At 50.9% G+C, this 19,822-nt stretch overlaps 2 protein-coding genes and 1 long non-coding RNA gene across 3 annotated transcripts in view; 2 read left to right on the top strand and 1 right to left on the bottom strand.

Annotated features, from left to right (window-relative positions):
* Positions 1–19,822, bottom strand: part of NT5DC2 (5'-nucleotidase domain containing 2) — a 182,855-nt gene that overhangs the window by 33,825 nt on the left and 129,208 nt on the right. The gene's annotated exons all lie outside the window — the stretch shown is intronic.
* Positions 2,578–4,725, top strand: LOC136993210 (uncharacterized). Its single transcript, XM_067303631.1, has 3 exons — positions 2,578–2,600; positions 2,823–2,936; positions 3,251–4,725. Exons 1-3 carry the CDS (start codon positions 2,578–2,580, stop codon positions 4,221–4,223), a joined length of 1,110 nt encoding a protein of 369 aa, XP_067159732.1. The 3' UTR covers positions 4,224–4,725.
* On the top strand, positions 13,654–14,504 carry LOC136993197 (uncharacterized). The gene is made up of 2 exons (XR_010885429.1): positions 13,654–13,987; positions 14,079–14,504. It is a non-coding gene; the product is annotated as an uncharacterized lncRNA (long non-coding RNA).

Here is a 19,822-nt window from a genome sequence, read left to right as displayed (position 1 = left end):
GTGTAGCAGCCTTTACATTTCAACGCAAGCCTTGTTTTCTTGCAAAGAATGCCATGCCTGGTACCGTAATACAGTAATAGTAATTGTGCAGTTTAACCTTATTACTGCTCAATAATCCATGCAAAATGGTAGGGTTTTTTTGAGGGGGGCAGTGAGAGACTCTTATCTGGCCAAAGATAAACTATGGCTTACTGCTGCAGTAAAATATCATAGGTCTAAGTCTTCTACGCCTTTTGGACCGTAATCTGCTCCTTCAGCTCACAAGCACTGTACCTACAGTTACTTTTCTACTGCGTAGGCCACTGCCATTCCCTGAAGGAGAAAGGAAAGGATTTTTGTAGAAGTGGGAGGATTCTACCTTTACACAGCTGTGTTTGACCTTGCTGATACCCCATCAAAGCAGGGATGCAGTTTTGTCACTGTGCTTGCCATCTCTGTTCCTTGCTGATATAGTCAGGGCCTTCCAGAACAGTGCTTCAGAGTCAAGTATCTCTTCAGAGTAACAGTTATTTTGGACTTCTAACAACTGAAAGTAGAAATCACAGGACTACTTTTATTTCCATCACCTTTGAGGCTGGATATTTGGGGGAAGGGGGAAGGCAGGCAGAACGGTTAAGAAGACTGAAGTTGGGTACATTCCTTTGTTCTTAAGAAAAGCTAGAATATTGAAGCCATGCTAGCAGACCATAGGCATTGGGCTTTGTGTCTATAATTTAATTTACCTTTGGCTTCAGCTAGTTTGGCAATTGTCTACTTTCCCATGAGAATAATTAAAAATAAAAGAAGTTATCACACTGGAAACTTAGTTTGCTTGTAAGAACATTTCCTCAAGACCCAGGGGAAGAGCTTTAGCCTAGATGGGAGGAAGAATAAGCTATTTTTAAGGGGTAGAAATGATTCATGTTGGTTTTAATTTTCAGTTGCCTGTCAGTGTCTGCAAGAGGAAATAGGATTGAAAAATTTAAAAAGAGATGGTAGACTTTATACATTTAATTCCATCATGCTCTTGGAAATTGCTAATATAATATCTTTTTCTGGCAGATGATGTTTACCGTAGGAAACGGTCTGAAAGACAGTATGAGGCGAGGATGGAAAAAAATGAATTTTAGCTGAAACATTTCAAGACGGATATCCTGAATTCTTCAATCATATTAATATCAAAGAAACATTACTGCCATAGGAATGGTAGGTGCAAGATTTTATCTCTGCAAGATGAATTGTGATCCACAAGTTTGTGATATAAGTTGAAAGAGATTTTGGCAGTATATTCTTCCACCATCCACTTAGTTTTTTATTTTTATTTTTTTTAAACCAAATGCAGCAGTGAAAAGTTCATTGCATTTAGGCTTCTGCCACCTATTTAATGTTTGTTAGTTCTTTTAAATAAACTAGACTGAGCAAACAGAGTCTTGCTACCACTTTTCTCTGCTTGATCAGACACCATTCTTGCAACAAGACCCGTGGGGGAGAAGTAAGTCACATAATGCATATGTAATATCTTGGCACAAAGGAAATATTCATATTTAATTAGATTGTTTTGTATTGATGGAAACTGCTCTCATCTTGGATTTTTCCCCGCCCCCCCCCCCCCATATAGCATTATATTAACTGGACAAAATAGCACAGGGTTTATATATCAGTGTTTACTTGCCCATATTGCGTTTGGAAAGCCATCTCTGCATTTAGGCTCAGCTGTCTACAAGTACTCTAATACCCATTGCTGCTACTCTAACAATTATGTGATATGAGGGCTTAGGGGAAAAAAATTCCCGTTCAGGTTGGTTTCCTGCTGCCCTCGTGCCGGGCTCCCGAGGCAGAAGGGCCCAAGGGCTGTGCCGGGCCAAGGGCTCCCAAGGCAGTCCTGGGGGTGTGGGGCTGGCCGCGGAGGCGCAGCGCACGTTGCCGACGGCGGCTGCCGCGCTCTTTGCAGAGCTGCTTTGCTTGCGGCGAGCGCGGAGCCGCAATTAACTGCCAGGAGAAGGGCTGCAGCCGCAGCTTCCACCTCCCCTGCGCCTCCGAGAACGGCTGCGTGACGCAGTTCTTCAAGGCGTACAGGTAAGGGCTGCCGGCCCTGGCGCCGGAGCCTCCCTGCCTCGACGGCCCTCGTGCCGGCGCTGGCCGAGCAGCCGGGGAAGCTGCCGGAGCCAGAGCCAGGCCGCGGAGGGCTCCTCTGTGCCCCCTTTGCCCTGCTCTGGGCATCGTGGAAGGCCTCAGCGCTTCCTGACCTTGCCCCTCTCCTCCATGTTCACCCCAGGTCCTTCTGCTCGGAGCACCGCCCGGAGCAGGCGGTGCCCGTGCGTCCCGACGCACACACCACCTGCATCATCTGCATGGAGCCGGTGGATGAAAACCTGTCCTCTGGCACCATGGTGTGCCCGTCCTGCAAAGGGGCCTGGTTCCACCGGGGCCGCATCCAGGTAGGAGCCTTCCCTCGCCCCGTGGGCACCGCCGGGGCCCAGCAGCGCCCCGCGAACGCCGCTTGTGTCTCTCCCGCAGGGACAGGCCACCAGCGCGGGCAGGGAATGCTTCCGCTGCCCGCAGTGAAAAACGAGGAAGTTTCTTCCTGAAATGTTAAAAATGGGGATCCTGGTCCCGTTCAGGTTGGTTTCCTGCTGCCCTCGTGCCGGGCTCCCGAGGCAGAAGGGCCCAAGGGCTGTGCCGGGCCAAGGGCTCCCGAGGCAGTCCTGGCCCGCAGGGCTCCGGCTAGCTGGGGCCCTGCTTCCGCACGGAGCTGGAAGCGGGGTGGGGGGCCGGGAGAGCAGGGACGTCCTGCACGTGCCCGACGCGGGGGAGGCTCATGCCTTTCCCTTCCTTCTCTGCAGACCACCAGCCTGGGAGGAGGACGGGAGATATGAAGAGCTTTACGAGAGGCACAGCCAGTGTGATGCCGGCCAGTGCCTCCATCGGGAAGGCAGGCAGCAGGCGGAGGAGAGCGGGTACGTCACCAAAGCTGCAGCGTGGCAGCTGCCGGGGCGACAGCAGATGCCGTCGTGCCGGGAGCAGGCACTTAGCGCAAGAGCTCTGCCCTTTGCTTCCGCAGGCCCTGGGAGCTGCTCTTATGCTCCTCCTGCGCACCCAAAGGGACGCACCGACGGTGCTCGGCTGTGGCAGCCGACATGGATGCCTGGGAATGCGACGGGTGCGCCGGCAGGGGCCCCGGTAAGAGGCAAAGCACCCAGGTGCCCGGGCTCGGGCCAGGGCCAGGCAAGGGCTCGGGGCCGTGCTGCTGACCTTCCCACCTCCCTTACAGCCCCCAGGGCACAGCCAGAGCGGTCCGGCCCCGACACCAGCAGCCAGCCAGGAGTGGCGGCATCCTCCGGCTCCGCTACACACTCCAGCTCGGAGCCGGATGTGGCCAAGCCCAGCACAAGCAGCCAGGGAGAATCAGAGTCATCCTCGGGCTCCACTACACCCTCCACATCCGCGTCGGACTTGGCCACCTCCCAAACCAGCAGCCAGGACAAATCAGAGTCGTCTTCTACCTCCGGCTCCTGAGAGCAGCCCCCAGGCAGGACGGCCAGGGCCAGAGCGACGGCCAGGACGCTCCCGGCTATTCCGCCGGACACAACATCCTTACAGCCGGTCCTGAACACCCCGCAGGACGAGCCGTGGGGCAGCCCCAACAACGGCACCACTCCCCTGCCCCCTGCAGAATAAAAGTGCCACCTAATCTCAACGGTGCTGGGAGATCTCACTTTTCTTCCTTGCCTTCCTCCTCCGTCGCCTTTCTCGGGGGCTGGTTTCGGGGAGGGCACCGGCGGGGCTCTGTTCTCACCAGCTGTTGGCAAGACCTTCCCCAGACCTGGCGAGCGCCTTGTCCACGTGCCTCTGGCCTTGCTGGCCTCAGGAGGCCGGCTGGGCTGAGACGGAGCCAAGGGCGGGTGCTGGGAGCTGCGGAGCCAGGGAAATCGCGGGCTTCCTTTGCGGGACAAGAGCAGTTCGCAGTGCTGGTGACCGGGTGCCCGTGCAGCACCCTGGCCTTTTGGCCATGCAGCCTGGGCTCTCCTGGCCCCAGGGGCTTGGGTGGATCCTGCCGGGCACCTCTGGCCCGGATGGCCCACAGCCCCAGAGCCCAGGGCGAACGGGCGTCCCACGTACAGCCCTTGGCGGTGGAGCACAGCACGAGCCTGCCCGCTCTCCCCCAGGCCCCCCGTCCCCGCGGCGGGGCTCTGCGCACACCCGGGGCCTCAGGCACGCGTCGGGCAGCAGGGCCCGGGCCTTAGAGCAGGGGCGCTCCCGCAGGGCGCTCGCAGGGCTGGCGCTGGCAGCAGGCTCTGGGCAGAGGTCCGCTGTGCTGGGGCGCTGCGGGGAGAGAGCCCCGCGCGCCGAAACCCTTCCTCCCGGGGCCCCGGCTGGGCACAGCCACGAGCCCCCAGGCACTGCTGCCATGTGCCAAAGCAGCCCTGGAGGGCTGCTCGCAAGTTTAGCCCGTGCTCTCTTCCGGCGTTAGAGAATCTACGAGCATTAAGGGGGAATTATTTAAGGGAAAAGTAACGAGACACAGAAAACATTTCTGGAGACTACAGGGGACTTTCTACCTCTGCCACATGGCATGGAAGCCCAAGCCTCTATACAGCAGACGCAAAGAAATGGGAAGGTTTGTACACGAGCTTGGAGATATCTGTTCCAAAACAGGGGGAGACCAGAACACGGTGGAGTTTAGGCACTCCGTTAATCTTAGCACTGGTCTTTGGGCACAGTCTTACATGCTGAGCAGTCACTGCTTATTTGACTTATGATACGCGATTGAATTTCTTTGCTTCTGCCTCCCTCCTCATCCTCGCCAATACGACGAGGATCTATTTTGTTCAGTTGTTTACGTCATACAACTGCAGGTAGAGCACAGAAAACAATCCACGTTTCAGAGATGCGCTGGCGGCGCTCAGGAAACATCCCTTTGGAGGAGCCACTTAGGGGACGTTATGGAAAATCAGGCTCGCCGGCCTCCATAACAGGGTCCGACCCTAGGTTCCTGCTGAGGCAGAAGTTCGAAGTCAGATTGAAGAAAAATAAAATTTAGTGATACACGCGCGGTAATTACAGCTCAAGCTGGGTGCCTCCGAAGAGGGACCCCGAACAAAGAAATCCCTGGGCAATTATACCCTTACAATCTAAATTCCCCACCCCTCAAGCGATAGTTTGGACCAATAGTAACAGTTAGGTCTGGGTTCTTCCCCTTCTTCCTTGGGCCCCTTCATTGTCTCCAGGCAGGCTGCTGCTTATCTTCAAGGTTGGCTACTCCTGCCATCCGTGCAGCTTCTTTATCTCTCCTGCTTGAATCAGCTCTGGGGCCCCCTTTTACTTATCTAACTAAAAGTTCACGGCCCGAGGCCTAAGGCTTCAGCAAATTTAGCTACTAATGCTAAGCAAGTTATGCTAAGCAATTAATTCTGGACAGCTTCAGTTCAATATTCTCTAACAGTCCTCCCTTTGTTTTTATTAAGCATCCCTGCCAATATGCTAAGCAGAGTTCTCGAAGCCTTTCGAGGCGTACTATCACTCTCCATCATCTCATATACAATATGGTTGTAAGCAACGGGTGTAACATGGTCAAACTTAACACAACTACTACTGGGTGCAACATGTGATTATAGACCCCTGTTGCGGTTGGTGACCATCCCAGAAGAGCCTCCCACCAATGATATTCTCCATCCTTCTTCACTCTTTCCGAGATGGGCTGTATCTCTTCTGTATCATGATGAACGGTGATTAGAGCTTTCTGTCCATTGTTTCAGATGCGTTTTAACAGTTGACACAGGTCATCATGTTGTAGTAGTTCCTTTACCAATGTAAGATTCATTCCGATGGGGGTAGGCGATCAATCTTGACTTAAGGTATAATTAGATTGTAATAACTGATAAGACACAACAGGAGCTGAATAATTAAAGCCACATCCCATAATTTTGGTAAAATTACAAACACCAATATTTGAGCGATTACTTGTGTCTACAGTAATGTTATCTACGAATATAAGATTACAGAGGGTTCTCATACAAACACATCCTTTTCCAATATATACAAGTATAGTTTCAGGGGTTTCATCAGGATGTATTTCAAAATGACAAACATTTTGTTCAGTATCAAGACAAATGTCTTGAGCTTTGACAGTGTTTATCTCACAAATAAATACATATATAATTTTAAGATTTTCAAACCTTTGTTTGCATACCTAGAACATACTGGGTTAGCCGTTCATCTCCATCCAACAGGCTGGTCTTAGCTGGGATATAAGTTCCTGTAGCCAACTGATGCCCAAATAAGACTTCTGCTGGGGATAATCCTCCCGGTTGTACAGGGGTTGTTCTAATTTCCCACAGCACTAAGTTTAAGGCATTAGGCCATTTGAGACTTGCCTGTGTACATACCCGTGCTCACTTGTTTTTAATAGTTCTGTTCATTCTCTCAATTTGTCCTCAAGACTGGGGATGATAAGGTGTGTACAATTCTCTATGAATTCCTAGCATTTGATATAATTTCCCTAAAACTCCAGCTGAAAAGTGAGAACCCCTATCTGAATCTATAGTTTCTGGGACTCCATACCTAGGGACAATTTCTTTTGACAAGGCTTTAATCACTGCAGCCGTATCTGCTTTGCAGGTAGGAAAGGCTTCCACCCATCTGCTTAGCTGATCAACTATCACAAGGAGATGTTTAAATCTTTCCGCTGCTGGCATGTCAGCATAGTCAATTTGTAGACGCTGGAATGGAAAATAAGCCCGTGGGCGGCCTCTTCTGTTAATCTTTGGATAAGTATCGTTAAATTTTTGGCAAGTTGGGCAGGTTGTTGTTATGCATTTCGCAACCACATGCACTCGGGAGCCGCCCAGGTTTGTAGAATACATGAGGCAACAGTCAATGCTCCTCCATGTCCACGATCATGATATCACCTAACCATAGAAAGTAAATACCTTAAGGAAAGGAGGGGCTTACCCCTGATAGTCCAAATTCCTTTTTCGTCTTGAACCGCTTCACGCTTTTTCCAATTCTCTTTCTTCTTCTGTGGCATATACACAGTCATTGGGTGACCCAAAACTACAGGTCGTGTTTTTCTAATAAGGGCTGCTGTAGCTGCTATCGCTCTGATGCATCCTGGAGTGCCTTTGATTACCGCATCCACAGATACTGAGTTACATTTTTGATTCGCTTTTCCAAAGCTTTAACTGAGATGGATGAAACCACTTGTCCCAAGAGGTGTCCGTTCTTTGTTTCGCTACTTCTTCCTGCTACCCTGTACAATCAGCTTTTTCCACAACCACAACTGGACTGTGCTTTTTCAAACACACTGCTTGTGTAATCCTTGGGGACTGAGCCCACGTTCCCAAAGGGTGGTGTGTATTACTGTTTTACCACCCTCTGAACATGTCCCTTTCCTTCCCCATCTTGTTTGGGAAACAGAGATTGGCAAACCTATTCCAAATCTGTGAAAATAGCTAGCGGTTTCTCTGAATCTTCTTCTATTATCTTTTTAATAGCTGAAATTTCATCTCCGTGAGCAAAGTGGGCACCCTTCCTTTTGTTTCGGTCTCCTGCTTTACCCAAATTGTTGTAAAACTGTTTTTCCTCCCTTGTTTAAAGCAAGCGGATCTGTAGCAAACAGTATTTGCCAAATTCTTTCTTTTGCTCATTCAAGACCAAGTCAAGACTTAATCGGCCCATTTTTCTCTGATACACTGATAGTGCGCACTCATACTCATACCCTTCCATTAGCAATCCATACAGTACCTCGGCAAAAACCTTTCATTTTTCCCCACTGCTCTTCCCCAATTCATTACACCTAGGATTCACTGGGCTTACTGCGGGCTTGATACCTGCCTGCTTGGAGGTCTTGCAGACACCATGTATATTATTGGGGAAGGTACGGTCTGCACCACAACTCGACTTCCTGCTGCCAGGAACTCCCTGCATCCTACGATCCACACCAGAACTAAACATTCGCATTCACAGGATAAGAAAACTTGTTCTGGGAGTGTCGGAGTTTGGGAGAAATTGTGGATGACGGCCATTCTTTTGCATCAGGGCTGCCCGTACGGTCCTGCGCGAGAGAGAGAGCCCTTCTGAGTTGTTTGTTCTTAGTCATTTTGCAAAGAAGCATAGGGAAAGGAATGCGTTTTCCAGGTCAACTGGAGTATCTGCATCAAAACGGTTTGGACTGTACCAACTAGCTCCACATTCGTCCACTTTAGTCAATGTCTTCCTCTCTAAATCCCGTACTGATGGCTGCAACCGCACCCTGCTTTTCCTGCAATACCCTTTGCAGAGACTGAGTCACCCTCTAGCAAGCTGAATGATCCAATCCACAACATTGCCTCTCACCACTGCTCTGAAAGCTCCTTAAGCTTCCTTCAATTGCCGACCAAACTTCTCAGCTTCAGGTTTTATTGTCCGAGCTTTGGTATATCCATCATCACGTGCTCTCTGGACTCGCTTCATCACATGGACTCTTCGCAGCAGAGGCACATTGATCTCCACTGGTTTTCTTCTCCTGTTCTTCCAGCTCAGCACTGTGATTCCATTTCCGTTCCTTCAACAGTTCAACCTCTGATTTCTAATCCACCTTTTCTTACTGTACAGAGACATCTTGAGTTTTTACGCAAGCAGTAAGTTTTCTCACAGAAGGGAAGGACTGAGAAAGTGGAACAAATAATAAGTGGTCTCCAAGTGGTTTATGCAAATACCGGTCCTAGATTAATCTATTTTCCACTCTCACAGAAACCAACCGTTTCCCATACGTACTTTTATTTTAATATGGAAGTTTCACTTACTCCAGTAAAATGAACGGTGGTGGAAAACAAATGAGGGGTTCAAATACCGAGAGCGCGCGAGAAAGCGGGGGGCGCATGCGCGAGCGTGCAACAAAGGGGGGGCACGCGCGCAACAAGGGGGGGCACCAGCTAGACAGACGTGTCTTTTTTTTTCTTTAAACCAGAGTCAGAAAAAGCTTCTTTTGCTGGTTTTGAATTCTAGACTGTAGCCATTATATCCTAAATTTTACTGCAATCGACTGAACCGCCTCCAACGTACAGAGACATGATTTTGAAATAAATAAACAACGCTTACAAGACTTGATTCGGGCCAGCCCAGGGGCTTAGCGGTAGCGCTCTGCACCGCCCTGCGGGAGGAGCCAGGTTGCATCCGCACTTCCAATCTCCTGCTCCCGGGCCGGAAAGAGCAGCGCCAGCCGTGCCCCAGCTACTCGGGCCGCCGCCCCGTCCCGCCCCCCGGCGCCGCTCCCGCCAATCAGGCGAGGCGGCGTCACGTGGCGGCAGAGCACGCCCTTCCGCGGCGCTGTTGCCGGGGCTCGCGCTGCGCTGCGCTGCGCTGCGCTGCGCTGCCCGGCCGCTCTCGCCGGAGGTGAGGGGCGCGCGCTGCCCGGGGGGGGGTCGCGCGCGCGCGCGAGGCGCCTCTGCTGATTGGCTGCGCGCTCCGCCGGGCGGGCGAAGGGTCGGGGACGGTTAGGGCCGTTGGGAGCTGAAGGGGCTGCTGCAGCTGCAGGCGGGGCGGGGGCGAGGTTGGCCCTGGGCGCCCCGTTACTCTGCCGCCGTCAGGCAGCGGGCTGCGGCCCTGTTCCCGGTCTCCCCCACAGCGGCCGGGGCGCGGTGCCGAGGGCTCCTCTTGGCGGGCGCGGTTTGACCTCGGCGTGTTGGGGGCTGTTGTACGGTGCGTTCCTCCTTTCACACGCCCCCGCTTTCTTGTTGTTGTTTTGGTTTGGGTTTGCTTTGCTTTTTAATCAGCTCCTGAAGTCGCTGATCCCGGCCTGGTCATGCTGGTGAGCAAGAAGGTGAAGCGCTTCTTGCAGCTGATGCCCGGGAAGCAGCGCTTCGGCGCCTACCGGTTCCTGCCCTTCTTCTTTCTGCTCGGGGGAGCGATGGAGTGGTTCATGATCAACGTCCGTATTGGCAAGGAGACGTTTTGTAAGTGAGGGCCGCAGCGCAGCGGCTCCTTCCCCGCGCAGGCCTGTCGAAGGTCGCTCGCTGCAGACACGGGACTGACAGCGCGCTGCCCTCCCCCGCACGCGCAGCTCCTCCCGTAGCTGAAGGCTCTGGCAGTCCTGCATCAGCCACGTGCTCTGATCCGCTAGTGTGCTCCGCGGCTCCTCTGGAGGTCAATATAATGTAGAAGAGGCTGCTTGAAGAAGGGGAGAGGAAAAAAACCAAAAATCGAGTAGTGTGGAGGGTCTGATGTGGTGTCCTGACCTGGAGGACTTTAAAGATATTCAGAAAATCAACCAGTTCTCCCACTAGGGTAGGGTTTGACACTCCAGATTCTGCCTCTCTAGCGGTAGTAGAAGACACGGGGCACCTTCCCCACCCCCGCCCCCCCAATATTGGGTTTAGAATACTAAATTAGAATTTTTAACCTTGAAAAAGACTCTTCTGGTTTGTCAGGATTTAGGTGGGGGTTCGTCTGAAATGTGGAATCTTTTTATGTATAATTGAAAACAAAGTATGAAAATGAGTCATGAGAACTTTTTTCAGCTAATGGCAGTTTCTAGAAGTTAGGACATTTAGTTTTTATGTGGTGCTCTTTTCCCTTTAAGAAGTCTCACTGTAAGTTTTTTTGTAGATTTCAGAACAAGGAACTGTAATGTTTCAGCTCTACTGTGTGTTATGTGAAAACACTCCAGTTTTCATGGGAAATCTATTTGAGATTTTCCTATAGAATAAAACAGCTTGACACAGTTTCCACAGCTGACACTCCCTGCAAACAAAATCGCTCCGCTTCTCATGCTCACTTTTGAAAGCTTGGGTTTGCTGTGGTTTTTTTCAACTTAATATTTCTGTGGCATACATGTAATAAAGTCAGGTTAGAAACTAAAGCATATCAGCTGTGTAGCAGCCTTTACATTTCAACGCAAGCCTTGTTTTCTTGCAAAGAATGCCATGCCTGGTACCGTAATACAGTAATAGTAATTGTGCAGTTTAACCTTATTACTGCTCAATAATCCATGCAAAATGGTAGGGTTTTTTTGAGGGGGGCAGTGAGAGACTCTTATCTGGCCAAAGATAAACTATGGCTTACTGCTGCAGTAAAATATCATAGGTCTAAGTCTTCTACGCCTTTTGGACCGTAATCTGCTCCTTCAGCTCACAAGCACTGTACCTACAGTTACTTTTCTACTGCGTAGGCCACTGCCATTCCCTGAAGGAGAAAGGAAAGGATTTTTGTAGAAGTGGGAGGATTCTACCTTTACACAGCTGTGTTTGACCTTGCTGATACCCCATCAAAGCAGGGATGCAGTTTTGTCACTGTGCTTGCCATCTCTGTTCCTTGCTGATATAGTCAGGGCCTTCCAGAACAGTGCTTCAGAGTCAAGTATCTCTTCAGAGTAACAGTTATTTTGGACTTCTAACAACTGAAAGTAGAAATCACAGGACTACTTTTATTTCCATCACCTTTGAGGCTGGATATTTGGGGGAAGGGGGAAGGCAGGCAGAACGGTTAAGAAGACTGAAGTTGGGTACATTCCTTTGTTCTTAAGAAAAGCTAGAATATTGAAGCCATGCTAGCAGACCATAGGCATTGGGCTTTGTGTCTATAATTTAATTTACCTTTGGCTTCAGCTAGTTTGGCAATTGTCTACTTTCCCATGAGAATAATTAAAAATAAAAGAAGTTATCACACTGGAAACTTAGTTTGCTTGTAAGAACATTTCCTCAAGACCCAGGGGAAGAGCTTTAGCCTAGATGGGAGGAAGAATAAGCTATTTTTAAGGGGTAGAAATGATTCATGTTGGTTTTAATTTTCAGTTGCCTGTCAGTGTCTGCAAGAGGAAATAGGATTGAAAAATTTAAAAAGAGATGGTAGACTTTATACATTTAATTCCATCATGCTCTTGGAAATTGCTAATATAATATCTTTTTCTGGCAGATGATGTTTACCGTAGGAAACGGTCTGAAAGACAGTATGAGGCGAGGATGGAAAAAAATGAATTTTAGCTGAAACATTTCAAGACGGATATCCTGAATTCTTCAATCATATTAATATCAAAGAAACATTACTGCCATAGGAATGGTAGGTGCAAGATTTTATCTCTGCAAGATGAATTGTGATCCACAAGTTTGTGATATAAGTTGAAAGAGATTTTGGCAGTATATTCTTCCACCATCCACTTAGTTTTTTATTTTTATTTTTTTTAAACCAAATGCAGCAGTGAAAAGTTCATTGCATTTAGGCTTCTGCCACCTATTTAATGTTTGTTAGTTCTTTTAAATAAACTAGACTGAGCAAACAGAGTCTTGCTACCACTTTTCTCTGCTTGATCAGACACCATTCTTGCAACAAGACCCGTGGGGGAGAAGTAAGTCACATAATGCATATGTAATATCTTGGCACAAAGGAAATATTCATATTTAATTAGATTGTTTTGTATTGATGGAAACTGCTCTCATCTTGGATTTTTCCCCGCCCCCCCCCCCCCCATATAGCATTATATTAACTGGACAAAATAGCACAGGGTTTATATATCAGTGTTTACTTGCCCATATTGCGTTTGGAAAGCCATCTCTGCATTTAGGCTCAGCTGTCTACAAGTACTCTAATACCCATTGCTGCTACTCTAACAATTATGTGATATGAGGGCTTAGGGGAAAAAAATTCCCGTTCAGGTTGGTTTCCTGCTGCCCTCGTGCCGGGCTCCCGAGGCAGAAGGGCCCAAGGGCTGTGCCGGGCCAAGGGCTCCCAAGGCAGTCCTGGGGGTGTGGGGCTGGCCGCGGAGGCGCAGCGCACGTTGCCGACGGCGGCTGCCGCGCTCTTTGCAGAGCTGCTTTGCTTGCGGCGAGCGCGGAGCTGCAATTAACTGCCAGGAGAAGGGCTGCAGCCGCAGCTTCCACCTCCCCTGCGCCTCCGAGAACGGCTGCGTGACGCAGTTCTTCAAGGCGTACAGGTAAGGGCTGCCGGCCCTGGCGCCGGAGCCTCCCTGCCTCGACGGCCCTCGTGCCGGCGCTGGCCGAGCAGCCGGGGAAGCTGCCGGAGCCAGAGCCAGGCTGCGGAGGGCTCCTCTGTGCCCCCTTTGCCCTGCTCTGGGCATCGTGGAAGGCCTCAGCGCTTCCTGACCTTGCCCCTCTCCTCCATGTTCACCCCAGGTCCTTCTGCTCGGAGCACCGCCCGGAGCAGGCGGTGCCCGTGCGTCCCGACGCACACACCACCTGCATCATCTGCATGGAGCCAGTGGATGAAAACCTGTCCTCTGGCACCATGGTGTGCCCGTCCTGCAAAGGGGCCTGGTTCCACCGGGGCCGCATCCAGGTAGGAGCCTTCCCTCGCCCCGTGGGCGCCGCCGGGGCCCAGCAGCGCCCCGCGAACGCCGCTTGTGTCTCTCCCGCAGGGACAGGCCACCAGCGCGGGCAGGGAATGCTTCCGCTGCCCGCAGTGAAAAACGAGGAAGTTTCTTCCTGAAATGTTAAAAATGGGGATCCTGGTCCCGTTCAGGTTGGTTTCCTGCTGCCCTCGTGCCGGGCTCCCGAGGCAGAAGGGCCCAAGGGCTGTGCCGGGCCAAGGGCTCCCGAGGCAGTCCTGGCCCGCAGGGCTCCGGCTAGCCGGGGCCCTGCTTCCGCACGGAGCTGGAAGCGGGGCGGGGGGCCGGGAGAGCAGGGACGTCCTGCACGTGCCCGACGCGGGGGAGGCTCATGCCTTTCCCTTCCTTCTCTGCAGACCACCAGCCTGGGAGGAGGACGGGAGATATGAAGAGCTTTACGAGAGGCACAGCCAGTGTGATGCCGGCCAGTGCCTCCATCGGGAAGGCAGGCAGCAGGCGGAGGAGAGCGGGTACGTCACCAAAGCTGCAGCGTGGCAGCTGCCGGGGCGGCAGCAGATGCCGTCGTGCCGGGAGCAGGCACTTAGCGCAAGAGCTCTGCCCTTTGCTTCTGCAGGCCCTGGGAGCTGCTCTTATGCTCCTCCTGCGCACCCAAAGGGACGCACCGACGGTGCTCGGCTGTGGCAGCCGACATGGATGCCTGGGAATGCGACGGGTGCGCCGGCACGGGCCCCGGTAAGAGGCAAAGCACCCAGGTGCCCGGGCTCGGGCCAGGGCCAGGCAAGGGCTCGGGGCCGTGCTGCTGACCTTCCCACCTCCCTTACAGCCCCCAGGGCACAGCCAGAGCGGTCCGGCCCCGACACCAGCAGCCAGCCAGGAGTGGCGGCATCCTCCGGCTCCGCTACACACTCCAGCTCGGAGCCGGATGTGGCCAAGCCCAGCACAAGCAGCCAGGGAGAATCAGAGTCATCCTCGGGCTCCACTACACCCTCCACATCCGCGTCGGACTTGGCCACCTCCCAAACCAGCAGCCAGGACAAATCAGAGTCGTCTTCTACCTCCGGCTCCTGAGAGCAGCCCCCAGGCAGGACGGCCAGGGCCAGAGCATCGGCCAGGACGCTCCCGGCTATTCCGCCGGACACAACATCCTTACAGCCGGTCCTGAACACCCCGCAGGACGAGCCGTGGGGCAGCCCCAACAACGGCACCACTCCCCTGCCCCCTGCAGAATAAAAGTGCCACCTAATCTCAACGGTGCTGGGAGATCTCACTTTTCTTCCTTGCCTTCCTCCTCCGTCGCCTTTCTCGGGGGCTGGTTTCGGGGAGGGCACCGGCGGGGCTCTGTTCTCACCAGCTGTTGGCAAGACCTTCCCCAGACCTGGCGAGCGCCTTGTCCACGTGCCTCTGGCCTTGCTGGCCTCAGGAGGCCGGCTGGGCTGAGACGGAGCCAAGGGCGGGTGCTGGGAGCTGCGGAGCCAGGGAAATCGCGGGCTTCCTTTGCGGGACAAGAGCAGTTCGCAGTGCTGGTGACCGGGTGCCCGTGCAGCACCCTGGCCTTTTGGCCATGCAGCCTGGGCTCTCCTGGCCCCAGGGGCTTGGGTGGATCCTGCCGGGCACCTCTGGCCCGGATGGCCCACAGCCCCAGAGCCCAGGGCGAACGGACGTCCCACGTACAGCCCTTGGCGGTGGAGCACAGCACGAGCCTGCCCGCTCTCCCCCAGGCCCCCCGTCCCCGCGGCGGGGCTCTGCGCACACCCGGGGCCTCAGGCACGCGTCGGGCAGCAGGGCCCGGGCCTTAGAGCAGGGGCGCTCCCGCAGGGCGCTCGCAGGGCTGGCGCTGGCAGCAGGCTCTGGGCAGAGGTCCGCTGTGCTGGGGCGCTGCGGGGAGAGAGCCCCGCGCGCCGAAACCCTTCCTCCCGGGGCCCCGGCTGGGCACAGCCACGAGCCCCCAGGCACTGCTGCCATGTGCCAAAGCAGCCCTGGAGGGCTGCTCGCAAGTTTAGCCCGTGCTCTCTTCCGGCGTTAGAGAATCTACGAGCATTAAGGGGGAATTATTTAAGGGAAAAGTAACGAGACACAGAAAACATTTCTGGAGACTACAGGGGACTTTCTACCTCTGCCACATGGCATGGAAGCCCAAGCCTCTATACAGCAGACGCAAAGAAATGGGAAGGTTTGTACACGAGCTTGGAGATATCTGTTCCAAAACAGGGGGAGACCAGAACACGGTGGAGTTTAGGCACTCCGTTAATCTTAGCACTGGTCTTTGGGCACAGTCTTACATGCTGAGCAGTCACTGCTTATTTGACTTATGATACGCGATTGAATTTCTTTGCTTCTGCCTCCCTCCTCATCCTCGCCAATACGACGAGGATCTATTTTGTTCAGTTGTTTACGTCATACAACTGCAGGTAGAGCACAGAAAACAATCCACGTTTCAGAGATGCGCTGGCGGCGCTCAGGAAACATCCCTTTGGAGGAGCCACTTAGGGGACGTTATGGAAAATCAGGCTCGCCGGCCTCCATAACAGGGTCCGACCCTAGGTTCCTGCTGAGGCAGAAGTTCGAAGTCAGATTGAAGAAAAATAAAATTTAGTGATACACGCGCGGTAATTACAGCTCAAGCTGGGTGCCTCCGAAGAGGGACCCCGAACAAAGAAATCCCTGGGCAATTATACCCTTACAATCTAAATTCCCCACCCCTCAAGCGATAGTTTGGACCAATAGTAACAGTTAGGTCTGGGTTCTTCCCCTTCTTCCTTGGGCCCCTTCATTGTCTCCAGGCAGGCTGCTGCTTATCTTCAAGGTTGGCTACTCCTGCCATCCGTGCAGCTTCTTTATCTCTCCTGCTTGAATCAGCTCTGGGGCCCCCTTTTACTTATCTAACTAAAAGTTCACGGCCCGAGGCCTAAGGCTTCAGCAAATTTAGCTACTAATGCTAAGCAAGTTATGCTAAGCAATTAATTCTGGACAGCTTCAGTTCAATATTCTCTAACAGTCCTCCCTTTGTTTTTATTAAGCATCCCTGCCAATATGCTAAGCAGAGTTCTCGAAGCCTTTCGAGGCGTACTATCACTCTCCATCATCTCATATACAATATGGTTGTAAGCAACGGGTGTAACATGGTCAAACTTAACACAACTACTACTGGGTGCAACATGTGATTATAGACCCCTGTTGCGGTTGGTGACCATCCCAGAAGAGCCTCCCACCAATGATATTCTCCATCCTTCTTCACTCTTTCCGAGATGGGCTGTATCTCTTCTGTATCATGATGAACGGTGATTAGAGCTTTCTGTCCATTGTTTCAGATGCGTTTTAACAGTTGACACAGGTCATCATGTTGTAGTAGTTCCTTTACCAATGTAAGATTCATTCCGATGGGGGTAGGCGATCAATCTTGACTTAAGGTATAATTAGATTGTAATAACTGATAAGACACAACAGGAGCTGAATAATTAAAGCCACATCCCATAATTTTGGTAAAATTACAAACACCAATATTTGAGCGATTACTTGTGTCTACAGTAATGTTATCTACGAATATAAGATTACAGAGGGTTCTCATACAAACACATCCTTTTCCAATATATACAAGTATAGTTTCAGGGGTTTCATCAGGATGTATTTCAAAATGACAAACATTTTGTTCAGTATCAAGACAAATGTCTTGAGCTTTGACAGTGTTTATCTCACAAATAAATACATATATAATTTTAAGATTTTCAAACCTTTGTTTGCATACCTAGAACATACTGGGTTAGCCGTTCATCTCCATCCAACAGGCTGGTCTTAGCTGGGATATAAGTTCCTGTAGCCAACTGATGCCCAAATAAGACTTCTGCTGGGGATAATCCTCCCGGTTGTACAGGGGTTGTTCTAATTTCCCACAGCACTAAGTTTAAGGCATTAGGCCATTTGAGACTTGCCTGTGTACATACCCGTGCTCACTTGTTTTTAATAGTTCTGTTCATTCTCTCAATTTGTCCTCAAGACTGGGGATGATAAGGTGTGTACAATTCTCTATGAATTCCTAGCATTTGATATAATTTCCCTAAAACTCCAGCTGAAAAGTGAGAACCCCTATCTGAATCTATAGTTTCTGGGACTCCATACCTAGGGACAATTTCTTTTGACAAGGCTTTAATCACTGCAGCCGTATCTGCTTTGCAGGTAGGAAAGGCTTCCACCCATCTGCTTAGCTGATCAACTATCACAAGGAGATGTTTAAATCTTTCCGCTGCTGGCATGTCAGCATAGTCAATTTGTAGACGCTGGAATGGAAAATAAGCCCGTGGGCGGCCTCTTCTGTTAATCTTTGGATAAGTATCGTTAAATTTTTGGCAAGTTGGGCAGGTTGTTGTTATGCATTTCGCAACCACATGCACTCGGGAGCCGCCCAGGTTTGTAGAATACATGAGGCAACAGTCAATGCTCCTCCATGTCCACGATCATGATATCACCTAACCATAGAAAGTAAATACCTTAAGGAAAGGAGGGGCTTACCCCTGATAGTCCAAATTCCTTTTTCGTCTTGAACCGCTTCACGCTTTTTCCAATTCTCTTTCTTCTTCTGTGGCATATACACAGTCATTGGGTGACCCAAAACTACAGGTCGTGTTTTTCTAATAAGGGCTGCTGTAGCTGCTATCGCTCTGATGCATCCTGGAGTGCCTTTGATTACCGCATCCACAGATACTGAGTTACATTTTTGATTCGCTTTTCCAAAGCTTTAACTGAGATGGATGAAACCACTTGTCCCAAGAGGTGTCCGTTCTTTGTTTCGCTACTTCTTCCTGCTACCCTGTACAATCAGCTTTTTCCACAACCACAACTGGACTGTGCTTTTTCAAACACACTGCTTGTGTAATCCTTGGGGACTGAGCCCACGTTCCCAAAGGGTGGTGTGTATTACTGTTTTACCACCCTCTGAACATGTCCCTTTCCTTCCCCATCTTGTTTGGGAAACAGAGATTGGCAAACCTATTCCAAATCTGTGAAAATAGCTAGCGGTTTCTCTGAATCTTCTTCTATTATCTTTTTAATAGCTGAAATTTCATCTCCGTGAGCAAAGTGGGCACCCTTCCTTTTGTTTCGGTCTCCTGCTTTACCCAAATTGTTGTAAAACTGTTTTTCCTCCCTTGTTTAAAGCAAGTGGATCTGTAGCAAACAGTATTTGCCAAATTCTTTCTTTTGCTCATTCAAGACCAAGTCAAGACTTAATCGGCCCATTTTTCTCTGATACACTGATAGTGCGCACTCATACTCATACCCTTCCATTAGCAATCCATACAGTACCTCGGCAAAAACCTTTCATTTTTCCCCACTGCTCTTCCCCAATTCATTACACCTAGGATTCACTGGGCTTACTGCGGGCTTGATACCTGCCTGCTTGGAGGTCTTGCAGACACCATGTATATTATTGGGGAAGGTACGGTCTGCACCACAACTCGACTTCCTGCTGCCAGGAACTCCCTGCATCCTACGATCCACACCAGAACTAAACATTCGCATTCACAGGATAAGAAAACTTGTTCTGGGAGTGTCGGAGTTTGGGAGAAATTGTGGATGACGGCCATTCTTTTGCATCAGGGCTGCCCGTACGGTCCTGCGCGAGAGAGAGAGCCCTTCTGAGTTGTTTGTTCTTAGTCATTTTGCAAAGAAGCATAGGGAAAGGAATGCGTTTTCCAGGTCAACTGGAGTATCTGCATCAAAACGGTTTGGACTGTACCAACTAGCTCCACATTCGTCCACTTTAGTCAATGTCTTCCTCTCTAAATCCCGTACTGATGGCTGCAACCGCACCCTGCTTTTCCTGCAATACCCTTTGCAGAGACTGAGTCACCCTCTAGCAAGCTGAATGATCCAATCCACAACATTGCCTCTCACCACTGCTCTGAAAGCTCCTTAAGCTTCCTTCAATTGCCGACCAAACTTCTCAGCTTCAGGTTTTATTGTCCGAGCTTTGGTATATCCATCATCACGTGCTCTCTGGACTCGCTTCATCACATGGACTCTTCGCAGCAGAGGCACATTGATCTCCACTGGTTTTCTTCTCCTGTTCTTCCAGCTCAGCACTGTGATTCCATTTCCGTTCCTTCAACAGTTCAACCTCTGATTTCTAATCCACCTTTTCTTACTGTACAGAGACATCTTGAGTTTTTACGCAAGCAGTAAGTTTTCTCACAGAAGGGAAGGACTGAGAAAGTGGAACAAATAATAAGTGGTCTCCAAGTGGTTTATGCAAATACCGGTCCTAGATTAATCTATTTTCCACTCTCACAGAAACCAACCGTTTCCCATACGTACTTTTATTTTAATATGGAAGTTTCACTTACTCCAGTAAAATGAACGGTGGTGGAAAACAAATGAGGGGTTCAAATACCGAGAGCGCGCGAGAAAGCGGGGGGCGCATGCGCGAGCGTGCAACAAAGGGGGGGCACGCGCGCAACAAGGGGGGGCACCAGCTAGACAGACGTGTCTTTTTTTTTCTTTAAACCAGAGTCAGAAAAAGCTTCTTTTGCTGGTTTTGAATTCTAGACTGTAGCCATTATATCCTAAATTTTACTG

The sequence above is a fragment of the Apteryx mantelli genome, chromosome 12 (assembly GCF_036417845.1).
Source record: "Apteryx mantelli isolate bAptMan1 chromosome 12, bAptMan1.hap1, whole genome shotgun sequence".
NCBI classification, from domain to species: Eukaryota; Metazoa; Chordata; class Aves; order Apterygiformes; family Apterygidae; genus Apteryx; species Apteryx mantelli.
Note: the sequence above shows the minus strand (reverse complement) of the source record. Positions and strands in the feature narration are given on the sequence as shown.